Source organism: Trachypithecus francoisi, unplaced genomic scaffold, assembly GCF_009764315.1.
Source record: "Trachypithecus francoisi isolate TF-2019V2 unplaced genomic scaffold, Tfra_2.0 Lachesis_group20, whole genome shotgun sequence".
Classification (NCBI taxonomy): domain Eukaryota; kingdom Metazoa; phylum Chordata; class Mammalia; order Primates; family Cercopithecidae; genus Trachypithecus; species Trachypithecus francoisi.
In genome coordinates this window covers 400,452-418,834 of record NW_022681466.1, presented here as the reverse complement: position 1 = coordinate 418,834, position 18,383 = coordinate 400,452, and the positions used below count along the sequence as shown (strand labels likewise).

At 38.0% G+C, this 18,383-nt stretch overlaps 1 protein-coding gene across 3 annotated transcripts in view; it reads left to right on the top strand.

Moving 5' to 3' along the window:
• Positions 1 to 6,218, top strand: part of ABCA6 (ATP binding cassette subfamily A member 6) — a 61,079-nt gene extending 54,861 nt beyond the window's left edge. For all 3 annotated transcript variants that reach the window (XM_033181973.1, XM_033181972.1, XM_033181974.1), the window contains 7 exons: positions 409 to 484; positions 559 to 653; positions 1,623 to 1,742; positions 1,938 to 2,078; positions 3,785 to 3,864; positions 5,657 to 5,712; positions 5,849 to 6,218. In XM_033181973.1, the coding sequence (XP_033037864.1) occupies positions 409 to 484; positions 559 to 653; positions 1,623 to 1,742; positions 1,938 to 2,078; positions 3,785 to 3,864; positions 5,657 to 5,712; positions 5,849 to 5,950 (670 nt within the window). In that variant the 3' untranslated portion in view covers positions 5,951 to 6,218. The remainder of the gene's footprint in view (positions 1 to 408; positions 485 to 558; positions 654 to 1,622; positions 1,743 to 1,937; positions 2,079 to 3,784; positions 3,865 to 5,656; positions 5,713 to 5,848) is intronic.
• Positions 6,219 to 18,383: the final 12,165 nt, after the last annotated feature.

Genomic DNA, 18,383 nt, shown 5'->3' with positions numbered 1-18,383 from the left:
ACCCTTCCAGAGTGTCAGTGGCAGAGCAGGGATGAGGGACAAGACCTGACTTCCTGCATCCCTGAATGAGAGATCTTTAAAAAATGATTGTATAAAATAATTGACAAGGAATAAGTGAATGAATCACCATAAGTCATCATCCATTTCAGTTTTCTAATTTAAAAATCCTGGACATGAAATAATCATCCATTTTCAGTTTCTCATTCAGAATTCTAGTTTTTCCTAAAACTGTTTATGAGATTAAAAAAAAAATTTCATGTTTCAAAATCAATCTCTTTTTTAAAATTGTGAGTTAGGATTTTGACAATAATATTGCTAAACTTCCCTCCAATGCCGTTACTGTTCTGTGTGCTTGGATTTTCCAAAAACCTTCTCTTGACCAGATGTCCTCATTCTGTTTTCTATCAGATTAGTGAGTGCTTTCAAACTGCATGAGCAGCTGAATGTTCCTGTGCAGAAATTAACAACAGGAACCATGAGAAAGGTATGTGTGGTGTGTGATGCTCTATGGAGAGCTGGTGTGGTGTGGCAGCAAACGGGTGTTTTTCTGCATTGCAGTTGTGTTTTGTGCTGAGCCTCCTGGGAAACTCACCTGTCTTGCTCCTGGATGAACCATCTACGGGCGTAGACCCCACGGGGCAGCAGCAAATGTGGTGAGCATCATTATACCCCAGAGCTGCGAGATGCACATTAGGGGAATGTTGCATATTTTAAGTGATCTTGGAAAATCAGTCCTCAAACCCACTGGTTCCTGATTCAGTGGACATAATTTATATTATCAGGAAAACAAATATTTAACCAATAGATGATCTAATCTGCATGATGTTCACGTGGTATTCAGGTTTAAGAAACCTCACATTTTCTTGGGGTTTTAGGTTTTTAATGTGGACTGTTAAAATACAAAAATATTTTACCTTTTAATTATTGAGATGTCTATAACTGTTTCCTCTTTTTTTCCTTCTACTTTGTTTCCTTGGAGACTATTAACTTCCTGACACAATTTTCCGGTTTTTTTTTTTTTTTTTCCTTTTTAATGTGACCTGTCAAATTTGTTCCTCCAGTTTTTCTTGGGTTTATTCTTTTTCTTACTTTCCCATCTAGGATTTACCCTTTGGAATAACAAAATCTTCAATCTAGTTTCATATTTGTCACTGTCCAGTACTTTTCCAACTTTAACAAAAACTTTGTTATGGCAATTTTATACAAATGTAGAGAATTGCTTATGAATCCATTATTCCCATGGAGAAGTTCCAGCAGGTATCAATAGAACCAATCTCCTTTCATCTGTATCTTCACCTACTTCCTTTCTCCACCTTCCGATTATTTTGAAGGAAATACAAAGCAGCATATTCTTTAATTTATAAATATTTCAGTTAGTATCTTCAGAAGATAAGGAGTTTTGTTAACTCTTAAAAAAAGGTTTTTAACTCAACTACAATATGATTAGCATATCTAAAAATATTTAATAATTTTTCTTTATGTTATCAAAAACCTAGTCGGTGCTTACATTGCACTATTTTTTTTGAATTAGGATCTGAATGTCATTCATATATTGTATTTTATCTTGTTTTTCTTCTGCACTTAGTTGTTTTAAATACTGTTAATTTTTTTGCTCACTTCAGGCAGGCAATCCAGGCAGTCATTAAAAACACAGAGAGGGGTATCCTCCTGACCACCCATAATCTGGCTGAGGCAGAGGCCTTATGTGACCGTGTGGCCATCATGGTGTCTGGAAGGCTTAGGTGGGTGTCTCTCCAGAGCCTGCATTTAATGCCCAGAATGAGATTTCCCATGGAAAGAGCAAAATCCCTGTGTGGCTGGAGCCCTTCCGTTTGGCTTCCTTGGTGACACCTTTTCTTCTACATTTGAAATTTAAGAATAACATTTAAAAAAAAGGGCAATATTTTTTTCCAACATATTCTCTTTCTTGCCCATAGATGCATTGGTTCCATCCAACACCTGAAAAACAAACTTGGCAAGGATTACATTCTAGAGCTGAAAGTGAAGGAACCTTCTCAAGTGACTTTGGTCCACACTGAGATTCTGGAGCTTTTCTCACAGGCAGCAGGGCAGGAAAGGTGAGACGGGCTTTTGATTATGGAGAAATACAGAGGCTTTATCCACTCAGTGGTTTCCTTTTAGCTGTGTGAGAAATTCATGGTGATTTTACTTCAAAATAAAAGTTAGGGACCGCAGAAACTGATTTGTTCAGTATTCCAGATTATAAGAGATTGAGACCTACTCAGGAAGCTGTGTCCCTCGGGGCAGCCCAGGCACACCCTCCTTGGCCATCCCAGGCTGATTCCCAGCTCCAGAGGGGGACTTGGAAAGACTTGGGGAAAGGAGCTTCTGATGACTGAAACCCACACAGGACCACAGTGGTGTCCTTCCTGGGCCTCCTTATAAACGCTTAACATATATAAATTTTTTAAATGTAAAAAATGTAAATATTTAGGGTGAATTTTCCCCATAGGAAACAAATGGCAATTGAGATCATCAAAGAGTCTCTCTTTAATGGAATTTTCGTACCTTAAAATGGAGACTGGAAAGGGGTGTGTGTGTATGTGTGTGTGCATGCCCACATATCTGTGTGTGTGTGTGTGTGTGTGTGTGTGTTTGTGTACGTCTGTATGTTGTTTGGGGGAGGGCAAGAAGGTGGAGCAGAAACTGAATTCGAAATTGCCGTGGAGAGATAAGCACTTCAAAAAATAGGACATAAAAGCTACTATTTTATTTTAGCCCAGTGTAAATGTAATTAAATTTTCTAAGATAGATATCAGAACATATAACTTCGTCCCATTCCCAGACGTTTGGTGTCACAAATCAGAGAAGCGGTTTTAATATAAGTGGGAAGATCAAAAATGATAAGACAGAAAGAGCAGGGGCTGGTCTGAAAAGGGCCAATCCTGGACGTCTGGTCAACCTTAGTGCCACCTGGGAGCACCAAACCCCTGTTTGGGAATAGGGCATGAGGGTTTACAGCCAGAAGTAGCACACAGAAGCAAGATGCCCCAAATCAATTATAGCTCTTCCTTAGAGGTCAGGGAAGTATTTAGTTAAAGTATTTTATGTCCTTCCTCTACTGCTAACTCCAACTCTCCCAACCTCATGTTATTCTTTACAAGTTAGACTTCTGGGAGGAGGGGGAATCAAGGAGATTCTGAGGTTTTTTGATTGGCAGCCCAGCTCTATCAATTTCCTTACTTCTGGATGGCCCTAGGGCCTAGAAAGCCTTCAAAGTAAGTATGTCTTCTCTGCAGATCTTTTGCCAATATCAACCTCCATCACCAAGATTTGCCACTATTTATGGTTTTACAAAATAGTCCTGAATTTACTTTTATTTAAATGTTTATATTTTCCATTGTAAATGTAATGCAAATTGCTGGAAGTGTAAGAAATAAAGAAAAAATGCATTCATTAAAAAAACAAAACAATGAATTAGCTCTCTGATGACAAAGATGAACACTTATTTTGGGTTAATTGCCAAACTAATTTGAACTAACCAGAGGGAATAGTTCAGAATACCAGATTTTCAACAAGCAAAGGTTTTGCATAAGCTAAGCACATGTGTAATTATGCTGAGTTATTACCAGGAGAGCTGTCTGCAACAGCCAGATACCAAAAATCATTTCAAAACAATGCTATGATTTCATATTTAAGCCATACATTAATTTGTATTACTTTTATTTTAAGAAGAAAATTGTTGGTAGTATCAATATTTATTCTGATGCTCATTTTCTCCCCTTGAAACTCAGAGTTGAATACGACATCTTCCTGTTTTCAGGTATTCCTCCTTGTTAACCTATAAGCTGCCAGTGGCAGACGTTTACCCTCTATCGCAGGCCTTTCACAAATTAGAGGCAGGTAAGAGTGACCACATTCAAATAAATCTTTTGAAGAATTAACTAACACTAAAATAATAATTTAATGGAAGCTAATTGGGTGACAATTTTTTAAAACAGGCCTGTAGGGCATGATTTTTAAGAATCCTAATGGTAGGTAATGGTGCGATTTAACCCCAGTTTAGGTTAATCTGATTCTATGAAAAGAGGTTAATCTCCAGTGCAGGGACTGAAGCTGCAGGAAACACACATGCTTGACTGTTCTTACTGTGAAGCCATGGCATCCCACCCTAAAAGCCCTGTGTGTGGCCTGTATAATCCATTCACACCAAGTGTCCCAAATTATTACTTTACTCCCTTTCTTTCCTTACATATCCACCTCCTTCCCACTTTTCTCCCTCAGTAGATGCCCTTGCTTTGTATTTCACTAATAAAATAGAAGCAACAGAGAAAGTTTCCATCTATCCATCAACCTCCTTGTGTCTGTGCACGTGTATTTGGCCTTCTTATTTGAATGATAGCTTCGACCGTCCCCTGGATTGTGTGTAACTCCTCTTGCTAATTGAAATTGTCCACACTCACTCTCCTGTCATCATTTTCTCTGCTTTCGACCCCATCATTCCCAACAGCAGACCATCGTGGTGTAGTTTTCTCAGCACAGCATAATGGTGAAGAACTCAAACTCTAGAGCCCATCTTTCTGGGTTCTCAGCCCAGGCCTGTTGCTTACTAGCTGGGTGACGTTGGGTGAGGTACTCAATCCCTGCATATCTAGATGGTTCGTCTCTACAATGATGGATACTCTTAGTGCCCACTTGGCCACGTTGTTAGGATTAAATGAGTAAATATTTTAAGCACCTAGAACAATGCCTGGCTCATTATGTTTGACATAATATATGTCATAATGTATATCTCTGCTTTGTTCCTTCCACACTAGACAGATGACTTTCTAGTTCTTCCTAAATACTGCCAGACATGTAAGCTCCTGCCTCAGGACTTTGTACTTGCTAATCCTTCTTCCTGGAATTCTCCTTCCTAAGCATCCAGGTCTCTTCCTCCCATTTTCAGGTGTTGCTTCAATTATTACCTGATTACTGTAGCCTTCTCGATATGACTATCTGGTAAAAAAGAATGCCCAGTGCTCCCTATTTATTTTAATCAGCTTTATTTTTCTTTAAAGCCACTGTCATCATTAACTTTATCATATATTTAAGTGTTTGTGTATTTAATGTCACTAATTCCTCCCACTAAAATGCAAACTACATCAAGGCAGGAGTATTTGTCTATTTTCTTGACTGTTCTATTTCTGGTATCTACGAGTGCCTCACACCTAGCAGATTCTTAGTGTATAAATGGTGAAGTATGCACACATGGATATGTGAATCTGGTAACAACTGTCACACAGACTTTTTGGTGAGGAAGTCCAGCAGAGAGGTGATATAACAGATGAACTGGATGAAGGGAGTTTTGAGTTCTCTTAAAGAGGATGGGATAGGATCTTCCTCATGTGTAACAATATTTTGACCGATGATTAGTTCTTCAAGGAACATATGTATCTTCCAAATACATATGCATGCAATACCAAAACAAATATTACTGAAACATAATATGAGAAAATGATAACATCAATATTAATATAGTATGTACATTAAATCTTTATGGCTTTCATTATTTCATCCTTACATCAGGTATTTGCTTATTCAACTTTATTTATATTAATGATTTACATTTTTATTATTTGTGATTTTGAAAAAATTATTGGTAATAAATTGTAAGCATCTACTCTTAATACTAGTCTTTTTTTTTTTCCATCAGTGAAGCATAACTTTAACCTGGAAGAATACAGCCTCTCTCAGTGCACATTGGAGAAGGTAAGTCAACTGGTTTGACTTTGTATCATCCTGGTAAATTTCACATGAAAGCAACATGCATTTTCCTATTCGTTTGGAAGACCAACAACTTGATAATCTCTCTTCCTTCTTTCCTTCTTCTTTGTCTCCTAATTAGGTATTCTTAGAGCTTTCTAAAGAGCAGGAAGTGGGAAATTTTGATGAAGAAGTTGATACAACAATGAGATGGAAACTCCTCCCTCATTCAGATGAACCTTAAAACCTCAAACCTAGTAATTTTTTGTTGACGTCCTATAAACTTATGTTTTATGTAATAATTAGTAGTACATTTAATTTTAAAGATCATTTAAAATTAACATCAGGTGTATTTTGTATATTTAGTTAATAAATACATAAATTTAAAAATTATTCTTCCTCTCAAACATAGGGGTGATAGCAAACCTGTGATAAAGGCAATGCAAAATATTAGTAAAGCCACCCAAAGAGTCAGGCACTGGGTATTGTGGAAATCAAACTATATAAACATAAAATTTTTAAAAAATGACATTTTTGGCTGGGCACGGTGGCTCAAGCCTGTAATCCCAGCACTTTGGGAGGCCGAGATGGGCGGATCACGAGGTCAGGAGATCGAGACCATCCTGGCTAATACGGTGAAACCCCATCTCTACTAAAAAATACAACAACAAAAAAAAACTAGCCGGGCGAGGTGGCGGGCGCCTGTAGTCCCAGCTACTTGGGAGGCTGAGGCAGGAGAATGGTGTAAACCCAGGGGGCGGAGCTTGCAGTGAGCTGAGATCCAGCCACTGCACTCCAGCCTGGATGACACAGCAAGACTCCGTCTCAAAAAAAAAAAAAAAAAGACTTTTTTACCTTTTACTAAAAACATTCTCTTGCTGAAATATGTGAAGGATATATTCAGTAGCCAAGAGTTGCATGACTACTTCACACCAGTTCGTGATACAACAGGTATACAAGTTTTCTTTTATAAGCAAGTACAACTCAAGAGTCTTCTGAAAATGTTCCAGAAATTGCTTTAAAACTCACAAGTATGGGGCCAGGCACTGTGGCTCACGCCTGTAATCCCAGCACTTCGGGAGGCCAAGGCAGGTGGATCACGAGGTCAGGAATTCAAGACCAGCCTGGCCAATATGGTGAAACCCCTTCTCTAATAAAAATACAAAAATGAGCCAGGCGTTGGCATTTGCCTGTAGTCCCAGTCGGGAGGCTGAGGGAGGAGAATTGCTTGAACCCAGGCGGCAGAGGTTGCAGTGAGCCAAGATCGTGCCAGTGTACTCCAGCCTGGGTAACGGAGCGAGACTCTGTCTCAAAACAAACAAAAAAAACACCTCCCAAGTATTGAGAGGTCCTTCGACATACAAGTAGACAAGCACTCACATTGAAAAGTAGTTCCATGATACCTTTTGAAAATAAAGGGAGTCACAGTAGTATTTGAACAACATTAACTTATTGTTTTCAGGGGGTGCTAATTTTCCTTGTCATCTTTGAATAGTTTTATGGGATTTGATATTATTTTAAAATCATTTCTCCCTTATGTAAGTGTATGTGCATGTATGTATATCTATATATTTTCCACATGTCTTTTATATTATTTAATTTTAAAATATCTGTCAGTTTAACATATTACTTTATTCTTTCCCTTAAAAATAGCTGTTTAATTCTGAATATCACCCCCAAAAATTCAAAGACCAAGCAGTATTCCTTCTGTGATTTTTTGGTGTTCACATATTGTACATAATGATAAGGGGTTCAATTCAACAAGAAGAGTTAATTATCCCAAATATATATGCAGCCAACATTGGAACACTCAGATTCTTAAAACTATGATTTCTAGACCTATGAAAAGACTTAGCAAGACAAACAATAGTAGTAGAAAGCTTCAACATCCCATTGACAGTGTTAAACTGACCATTGAGGTAGAAAACTAACAAGAAATTTTGGACTTCAATTTGACACTTGACCAATTGGACCTAATAGACATCTAGAGAACACTCCGCTGATCACCACAGAATATACATTCTTCTCATCTGTACACAGAACATACTCCAAGATTGACCACATGCTCAGACATAAAGCAAGTCTCAATACAGTTTTAAAAGTTGAAATCATACCAACCATACTCACAGACACAGTGGAATAAAAATAGAAAGCAATACCAAGATCTCCCCAAATCATGGAATTACATGGAAATTTAAAAACTTTCTCCTGAATGACTTTTGGGTAAATGATGAAATTAAGGCAGAAATAAAAAAATCTTTTGAAATAAGTGAAAGCAGAGATACAACATACCAAAATCTCTGGAATGCAGCAAAAGCAGTGATAAGAGGGAAGTTTATAGCACTAAATACCTACCTTAAAAAGTTAGAAAGATGTCAAATTAACACTCTAACATAACACCTTGTGGAATTAGAAGAACAAGAACAAAACCCCAAAACTAGCAGAAGAAAAGAAATAACTAAAATCAGTGCAGAACTAACAAAATTGAGGCCCAAAAATCCACACGAAGAATAAATGAAACCAAAAATTGGTTTTTTGAATGGATAAACAAGATCGATAGACAACTAGCTAGACTAAAAAAGAAAAAAAAAAAGAGAGAGAGAGAAGATCCAAATAAGCACAATCAGAAATGACAAAGGCAACATTACCACTGATCCCACAGAAATACAAAAGCTCCTCTGAGACTATTATGAACACCTCTATGCACACAAACTAGAACATCTAGAGGAAATGGATAAATTCCTGGAAACATGCAATCTCCCAAGATCCAACCAGGAAGAAATTGAAACCCTAGCAGACCAGCACCAAGTTCCATAATTGAACCAGTAATGAAAAACCTACCAACCAAGAAAAGACCCAGACCAAATGGATTCACAACTGAATTCTATCAGACTTACAAAAAAGAGCTGAGCAATTTTACTGAAACTATTCTAAAAATTCACAGATGAGGGACTACTCCGTAACTCACTTTATGAAGCCAGCATCACCCTAATACCAGAACCTGCCAAAGACACAACAACAAATAAAGCTACAGAACAATATCCCCGATGAATATAGATGCAAATATCCTCAGCAAAATGTAAGCAAACTGAATTTAACAGCACATCAATAATTTACCATGATTAACTTGCCTTAATTCCTGGGATACAAGCTTGGCTCAACATACACAAATCAATAAATGTGATTTACCACATAAAGATAATTAAAAATAAAACCATATGAGTATATAATTAGGTGTGGGAAAGCCTGTGATTAAATCCAACATCCCTTCATGATAAAAACCTTCAACAAAATAGGCACTGAAGGAACTTACCTCAAAATAATAGAAGCTATCAATGACAAACCCATAGCCAGCATTATACTGAATGGGCAAAAAATGGAACCATTCCCTTTGACAACTGGAACAAGACAACGATGCTCACTTTCACCACTCCTGTTCAACATAGTACTAAAGTTCTTGCCAGAGTAATGAGGCAAGAAAAGGAAATAAAAAGTATGCAAATAGATGGCCACACAAAAAATAAATACCTAGGAATACATCTAGCTTATCTAATCAAGGAGGTGAAAGATCTCTGTAAGGAGAATTACAAAACACTGCTGAAAGAAATTATAGATGACACAGAAAAATATAACATGCTTATGGATTGAAATAATAAATATAGTTAAAATGGCCATACTCCCCAAAGCAATCTACAGATTTGACACTATTTCTACCAAACTATTAATGTCATTTTTCATGGAATTAGAAAAAATATTTTTAAATTTATATAAAAAAGTCTGAATGACCAAAACAACCATAAGCAAAAAGAACAAAGCCAGAGGCATCACATTACTTGACTTCAAACTATACTATAAGGCTACAGTAACCAAAACAGCATGATACTTGTACAAAAAAGACATATAGACCAATGGAACAGAATAGAGAATGCAGAAATAAAACCAATAGCCATCTGCTCTTTGACAAACAGACAAAAATAAGCAATTGGGAAAGGACTCCTTATTTAATAAATGGTGCTGGGATAGTTGGCTAGCAATATGCAGAATAATGAAAATGGACCCCCACCTTTCACCATATACAAAATTTAACTCAAGATGAATCAAAGATTTAAATGTAAGATTTCAAACTGTAAGAATCCTATGAGAAAACCTAGGAAACACCATTCTGGACATCTGCCTTAGGAAAGAATTTATGACTAAGTCCTCAAAAGCAATTGCAACAAAACAAAAAATGGACAAGTGAGACCTAAGTAAACCAAAGAACTTCTGCACAGCAAAAGAAACTATTGACAGAGTAAATAGACAACCTAGAGAGCGGGAGAATATATTCATAACCTATTCATCTGACAAAGGTCTAATATCAAGAATCTATAAGGAACTTATTTCAACAAGCAAAAAACCAATAATCCCATTAAAAAGTGGTAAAAAGCATGAACAGACACTTCTCAAAGGAAGACATACAAGCAGCCAACAAACATGAAAAATGCACAACATTGCTAATCATCAGAGAAATGTAAATCAAATCCACAATGAGATACTATATTATACCAGAGAGAATTGTTATTATTAAGAAGTTAAAATACAGCAGATACCAGCAAGGCTGTGGAGAAAAGGGAACACTGCCACTGTGGAAAGCAGTTTGGAGATTTCTCAAAGAACTTAAAATAGAACTACCATTTGACCCAGCAATCCCATTATTGGGTATGTGACCAAAGGAAAATGCACACAAACTAGAAAACCTAGAGTAAATGGATAAATTTCCAAAAAATCACATGACCTCATATGTTCATCACAGCAGTATTCACAATAACAAAGACATGGAATCAATCTAGATGCCCATCAGTGGTGGATTGGATAAAGAAAATGTAGTACATACATACCCTGGAATAAAAAGGAACACCCAGCCATGAAATATACTCAGCCATAAAAAGGAACAAAATCATATCCTTTGCAACAACATGGACACAGCTAGAAGCCATTATCCTAAGTGTAGTAATGCAGGAACAGAAAACCAAATACCACATGTTCTCACTTGTGAGTGGGAGCTAAATATTGAGTATTTATGGACATAAAGATGGCAACAATAGTCCCCCAGGGGACTAATAGACAGGAAAGGAGGCAAGGAGAAACTAACCATTGTTTACTATACTCACTATCTGTGTGACTAGATCATTAGTATCCCGAACACAGCATCATACAATATACTCATGTAACAAACCTTCACGTGTACCTCCTGAATCTAAAATAAAAGTTGAAATTATAAAAATAAAAATATTTTTATGATCAATGAAGAAAATTTGTATAATAGAGAAAAATATAGAAATTAAATAAAATTGAATAAAAGAATCACCATGATGTCAAGGAGAGAATGGAGCAAGATGGTAGAATAGTTCTTACCACTGATTGTCCTTCTGTAAAAACATCTATTTGAGTAACTATCTATCAGCAAAAAGATCTTCACAAGAGCTAAGAAAACCAGGTGATAAATCACACTACCTGGTTATAGCATAATAAGAAAAGAGGCCAGGTATGATGGCTCTTACCTGTGATCCTAATGCTTTGGGAAGATGAGGTGGGACGATCACTTGGGACCAGGAGTTCAAGACCATCCTGGGCAACATAGCAAGACCCTATCACTGCAAATTCCGAAAAAAAAAAAAAAAAAAGTGAAAGTTAGCTAGGTGTGGTGGTATATGCTTGTAGTCCAAGCTATCCAGGAGGCTGAGGTGGGAGGATTGTTTAAGCCCAGGAGTTAAAGGCTGTCTCTATCTCTTTCAGTTTCACTCTGATCTTAGTTATTTATTGTCTCCTGCTGGCTTTTGAATTTGTTTGCTCTTGCTTCTCTAGTTCTTTTAATTGTGTTGTTAGGGTGTCAGTTTTAGATCTTTCCTGCTTTCTCTTGTGGGAATTTAGTGCTATAAATTTCCCTCTAAACACTGCTTTAGATGTGTCCCAGAGATTCTGGTACATTGTGTCTTTGTTCTCATTGGTTTCAAAGAACTTATTTATTTCTGCATTAATTTTGTTATTTATCCAGTAGTCATTCAGGGCAGGTTGTTCAGTTTCCATGTAGTTTTGCAGTTTTGAGTGAATTTCTTAATCCTGAGTTCTAAGTTGATTGCACTGTGGTCTGAAAGACTGTTTGTTATGATTTACATTCTTTTGCATTTGCTGAGGAGTGTTTTACTTCCAATTATGTGGTCGATTTTAGAATAAGTGCTATGTGGTGCTCTCAGGATGTATATTCTGTTGACTTGAGATGGAGAGTTCTGTAGATGTCTGTTAGGACTGCTTGGTCCAGAGCTGAGTTCACATCCTGAATATCCTTGTTAATTTTCTGTCTTGTTGATCTTTCTAATATTGACAATGCAGTGTTAAAGTCTGCCACTATTATTGTGTGGGAGTCTAAGTCTCTTTGTAAGTCTCTAAGGACTTGCTTTATGAATCTGGGTGCTCCTGTATTGGATGCGTATTGGATGCATATATGTTTAGGATAGTTATCTCTTCTTGTTGCATTGATCCCTTTACCATTATGTAATGCCCTTCTTTGTCTCTTTTGATCTTTATTGGTTTAAAGTCTGTTTTATCAGAGACTAGGATTGCAACCCCTGATTTTTTTTTTTCTTTTTTTGCTTTCCATTTGCTTGGTAAATATTCCTCCATCCCTTCATTTTGAGCCTATGTGTTTCTTTGCATGTGAGCTGGGTCTTGACTCTTTATCCAATTTGTGAGTCTGTGTCTTTTAGTTGGGGTCATTTAGTCCATTTACATTTAAGGTTAATATTGTTATGTGTGAATTTGATCCTGTCATTATGATGCTAGCTGGTATTTTGCCCATTAGTTGATGCAGTTTCTTCATAGCACTGATGATCTTTACATTTTGATTTGTTTTTGCAGTGACTGGTACCAGTTTTTCCTTTCCATATTTAGTGCTTCCTTCAGGAACTCTTGTAAGGCAGGCCTGGTGGTGACAAAATCCCTCAGCATTTGCTTGTCTGTCAAGGATTTTATTTCTCCTTCGCTTATGAAATCCAGTTTGGCTGGATATGAAATTCTGGGCTGAAAATTATTTTCTTTAAGAATGTTGAATATTGTCGTCCCTGACTCTCTTCTGGCTTGTAGTGTTTCTGCTGAGAGATATGCTGTTAGTCTGATGGGCTTCCCTTTGTGGGTAAACTGACCTTTCTCTCTGGCTGCCCTTAACATTTTTTCGCTCATTTCAACCTTGGTGAATCTGACAATTATGTGTCTTGGGGTTGCTCTTCTTGAAGAGTATCTTTGTGGTGTTCTCTGTATTTCTTAAATTTGAACGTTGGCCTGTCTTGCTAGGTTGGTGAAGTTCTCCTGGTTAATATCCCAAAGAGTGTTTTCCAACTTGGTTCCATTCTCCCCGTCATTTTCGGGTACACAAATAAAGTATAGGTTTGGTCTTTTCATGTAGTCCCATATTTCTTGGAGACTGTGTTCATTCCTTTTCATTCTTTTTTCTCTAATCTTGTCTTCATGCTTTATTTCATTAAGTTGATCTTCAACCTTTGATATCCTTTCTCCCACTTGATTGATTCAACTATTAATACTTGTGTATGCTTCACAAATTTCTTGTGCTGTGTTTTTCAGCTCCATCAGGTCATTTATGTTCTTCTCTAAACTGGTTATTCTAGTTAGCAATTCCTCTAACCTTTTAGCAAGGTTCTTAGCTTTCTTGCATTGGGTTAGAACTTGCTCCTTTAGCTCGGAGGAGTTTGTTATTACCCATCTTCTGAAGCCTACTTCTGTCAATTCATCAAACTCATTCTCTACCCAGTTTTGTTCCCTTGCTGGCGAGGAGTTTTGATTTTTTGGAGGAGAATAGGCATTTGGTTTTTGGAATTTTCAGCCTTTTTGCACTGGTTTTTCCTCATCTTCATGGATTTATCCACCTTTGGTCTTTGCTGTTGATGACCTTTGGATGGAGTTTTTGCGTGGTCATCCTTTTTGTTGATATTGATGCTATTGCTTTCTGTTTGTTAGTTTTCCTTCTAACAGTCAGGCCCCTCTTCTGCAGGTCTACTGGAGTTTGCTGGGGGTCCACTCCAGACCCCGTTTGCCTGGGTATCACCAGCGGAGGCTGCAGAACAGCAAAGATTGCTGCCTGCTCCTTCCTCTGGAAGCTTTGTCCCAGAGGGGCACCCGCCAGATGTCAACTGGAGATCTTCTTATGAGGTGTCTGTCAACCCCTGCTGGAAGAGGTCTCCCTGTCAGGAGGCACAGGTGTCAGGGACTAACCTGAGGAGGCGATCTGTCCCTTAGCAGAGCTCGAGCACTGTGCTGGGAGATCCACTGCTCTCTTCAGAGCCAGCAGGCAGAAACGTTTTAAGTCTGCTGAAGCTGTGACCACAGCCACCCCTTCCCCCAGGTGCTCTGTCCCAGGGAGATGGGCGTTTTATCTATAAGCCCCTGGCTGGGGCTGCTGCCTTTCTTTCAGAGATACCCTGCCCAGAGAGGAGGAATCTAGAGAGGCAGTCTGGCTATAGTGGTTTTGCTGAGCTGTGATGGGCTCCACCCAGCTTGAACTTCCTGGCAGCTTTGTTTACACTGTGAGAGGAACCTATTCAAGCCTCAGTAATGACAGACACCCCTCCCCTCACCAAGCTTGAGCATCCCAGGTTGACTTCAGACTGCTGTGCTGGCAGTGAGAATTTCAAGCTAGTGGATCTTACATTGCTGGGCTCCACAAAGGTGTGATCTGCTGAGCTAGCCCACTTGGCTCCCTGGCTTCAGTCCCCTTTCCAGGGGAGTGAATGATTCTGTCTCACTGGCATTCCAGATGCCACTGGGGTACAAAAAAAGTTCCTGAAGCTAACTCAGTGTCTGCCCAAACGGCCACCCAGTTTTGTGCTTGAAACTCAGAGGCCTTGTGGTGTAGGCACCCAAGGGAATCTCCTGGTCTGTGGGTTGTGAAGACCATGGGAAAAGCATAGTATCTGGGCTGGAGTGCACCGTCCCTCAAGACACAGTCCCTTACGGCTTCCCTTGGCTAGGGAGGGACTTCCTTGACCCCTTGTTCTTCCTGGGTGAGGTGATGGCCCACCCTGCTTCTGCTCCCCCTCTGTGGGCTGCACCCACTGTCTAACCAGTCCCAATGAGATGAACCAGGTACCTTGGTTGGAAATGCAGAAATCACCCATCTTCTGCACTGATCTCACTAGTAGCTGCAGACCAGGGCTGTTCCTTTTTGGCCATCTTGCCCGGGAGCTGCATTTTATTTTTTAAATTTTTATATTTTTTGTTCATTTATATTTGTGCTTTAATCTTTTTCTTATCTATTATATAAGCATTTTATGCAATTAAATATTTTATCTGTATATTTTACAGATATAATTGTATCTGAAAAGTTACATTTCCAAACCTGTGATAAATAACCTATAATTTATTCATTCTGGAACCATTAGTGCTTTATAAATGTATATTTGTTTTATAGTGATAATTGAATGTATTTAAATGATTTCTAAAACCCAAGCAATACATTCTCCTGTCTTGCTCAAATGAATAACATGACAATATATATAACCACTTTAGATAACAATATAGTGAAATATTCACTTGTATTTTTGATAAACTCTGAGTTTTCTTAAGTGTTACGGAAATATTTACAAGATATCGAATAACCAATATCAGATATAGTATAAATGTTTTAAAAGTATTAAAATGGACATAGTTTGCAAAAAATATCATAATATGGTTGTTTTTGAAGCTATTAACTTGGATTTTATTAGGATTATATTTAGGAGCAGATTCATGAATATGAAAACGGAAGATCAGAATAAAACAAAAGAAGGGACCAAAAGAAAAATGGAAAAAGAACTAAACTATTTCAACTCTGTTGTAGAGAGATTTAGTGCTGGCTTAACTCTCTATTTCCCTAACACACCCCTTGTAGAAGAAGCTGACCACTGTGTATTGCATCACCAATTCTCTTCTTTGATGCCTGGATGCCAGTTGGGTTTGATTAATCCAACAGGAAGTAGCAGCAACAGATTGAGGATAGAAGAATGGGGAGGTCAGACCCTCCTCCCCTGCTTTGGTGCCAGATCTAGTGGTGAATGGATCCTTGATGCCCACAGGTTTTGCCCTCCTCCAGTTACACCCACCTGCCTCTGCCCCTTAAGGGTACTGACCCCAGGAATGGCTCCCCGCACTGCAGGCCACACTCGACCTCCAGCAGTTCATCAAAATTACCATTTATGCATTTCGTCCTACCAATTTCTGGCTCTAGTGACTTCTGCTCCAAGTAAGCTGATCTTGGCTGTGATTCTCTGTATTCACTTGTTTCTCTGGATTTTGGGGTTATAGTTTGCCCTGAAACCTCAGTCCCTGATGGGTCCAAGAAACATCACTGATTTTCAGTTTGCTTAGCTTTTTTCTTATTGCAAGAAAGGAAATAATGACTTCCAAGCTCTTTACATGTTGGAGGTGAAGAAATTGAATTTTAAATTTTATTGATTTTTAATTAATTAAAAATTACATTTAAATACTCACCTGGGCTACCTTATTGAAGAATGTAGTTTTAAAGTTAATCATATCTTTGTCCTCTTCCTAAACTATAAGATTTTTAGGGAACTTAACTCTGATCATGGCTCTCTCCTCCCATATAACTGTTGTTTGATACTTGAGTTGTCCATTGTGTTTAATACTGCCCCCTGCACACATTAGTCATTATCATCATTAGTTTGCACAATCAATATTTATTTAGTTCACTAATATATTTATTAGTTGCTAGCATTCAACAACTTCTTTCTGGATTCAGTTTTTTTTTTCCTTCTTGGAGGATATTTATTAGTAGTTCTTTCAGATATGTCCATAAAATAGAAATCTCAGTTTTTTGGGATAAAGATATATCTATTTTATCCTTACACATGAATTATATTTTAGCTGGTTTGTCAATCAGCCTTTGCCAAAACACCCTAAAACTTACTGGCTTAAAATAGCAATCTCCTTTTAGCTTTGTTTTCCTGTTTCATTTCTGGCATCTGGATATTTATTTTTCTTTGGATGTGATCTCTGTTTTTGTTACTTCTTATTAACCATTTTATTTATATCCTTGTTGAAGGAGCATTCACATTAGCATAGTTCAACAATAGAAATAGAAATAGCAATAAATATTTTGCTATTATCTTACAAAATCCCACTGTGTGGTATTTTGGTACAAGTGAACACAAAGTGCCATGTAGGACAAAACCCAGAAAACTATACCTGAGCACACTGTCGTGAAAATCCCTACACTTGTGGTTAAAGAAAAAACCCTAAAGTGTCTTCGCAAGAAAAACAGAAAACCTCAAACTTACAAGTACCAAAAGCGCTTTATCATCATATCTGGCTGAGAAAGCAATAACCTGTTTTTAAAGTGAGAAATATAAGACAGTTTCAGTCAGAGCATAAACAAAAACAGAAAACAATAATAGAATAACAGAGTAACAAAAATACAGATGGAGAAAATGGACAGATTCGTTATAGTAAAACAAATTTACAAATGGCCAAAAATTATATTAAACTATGCTTGACAACACTAGGAAATATAAGTTATCAAAGTGGTATTATTTATTTATTTATTTATTTTTGAGACGGAGTCTCGCTCAGTCGCCCAGGCTGGAGTGCAGTGGCCCGATCTCGGCTCACTGCAAGCTCCGCCTCCCGGGTTCACACCATTCTCCTGCCTCAGCCTCCCAAGTAGCTGGGACTACAGGCGCCCGCCACCTCGCCCGGCTCATTTTTTGCATTTTCAGTAGAGACAGGGTTTCACCGTGTTAGCCAGGACAGTCTTGATTTCCTGACCTCGTGATCCACCCGCCTCGGCCTCCCAAAGTGCTGGGATTACAGGCGTGAGCCACCACGCCCAGCGAAAGTGGTATTATTTTTTATTAATCAGACTGGTAAAATTTACAAACACCTATAATGTCCAGTTTTGACACAGCCATGGAGAGTATAGTCTCTAACATTTGGTGAGTCATCCCTCATTGCAAGGTACTGCACTCAATACTTTACATATGTTATTTCCTTTAATCCCTACCATCTCCCCTCCACACCAATCCTAAATTTCTAAATTCTAAAATAACCCTTCTTAAATACTATTGTGTCCTCTGGATCTCACAGATGAGAAAACTGAAGCTCCCTGCATAAATCATTGGGGCTCCACGGTAAGTTACTTGCCCTGCATTGCAGTTAGTAAGGAGTAGAACTAACGTTTTAAGTTCAAATATGCTAACGGTTGTATCCTATAAGGAGCAGGAAGATGGGGGAGAAAGATGGATAGAGATATAGGCTGATTTTTTGTATTGCCAGAGTAGTGTAGATTCTGATATGTTTGTTAACATTTGAGGGTAATCACTAATAGAACAAAATACTGATCCAGAACTTTGTAGATGACAGGTGGGGCAAAAGGAAAAGGGGAACCTGAAAAAAGGAACAGAGAAAACACAGTCACTATAGAAATGGATACATGGGAAATAACAGGAAAGCATAATTTAAAGAGACCGTAAAATAAGATGACTGAAAGAAGAGGACTGGGTAACCTAAGGACTTACATCCCCTTCCCTGCCCTGCCCATGGAAAGTAGAAGATTGGCAGATAAGGTAAAAAGAGAAATGCAGTTATACTATTTCAACAGGCATCCTTCAGGCATGTAATAAGTTTGTCAAAATATA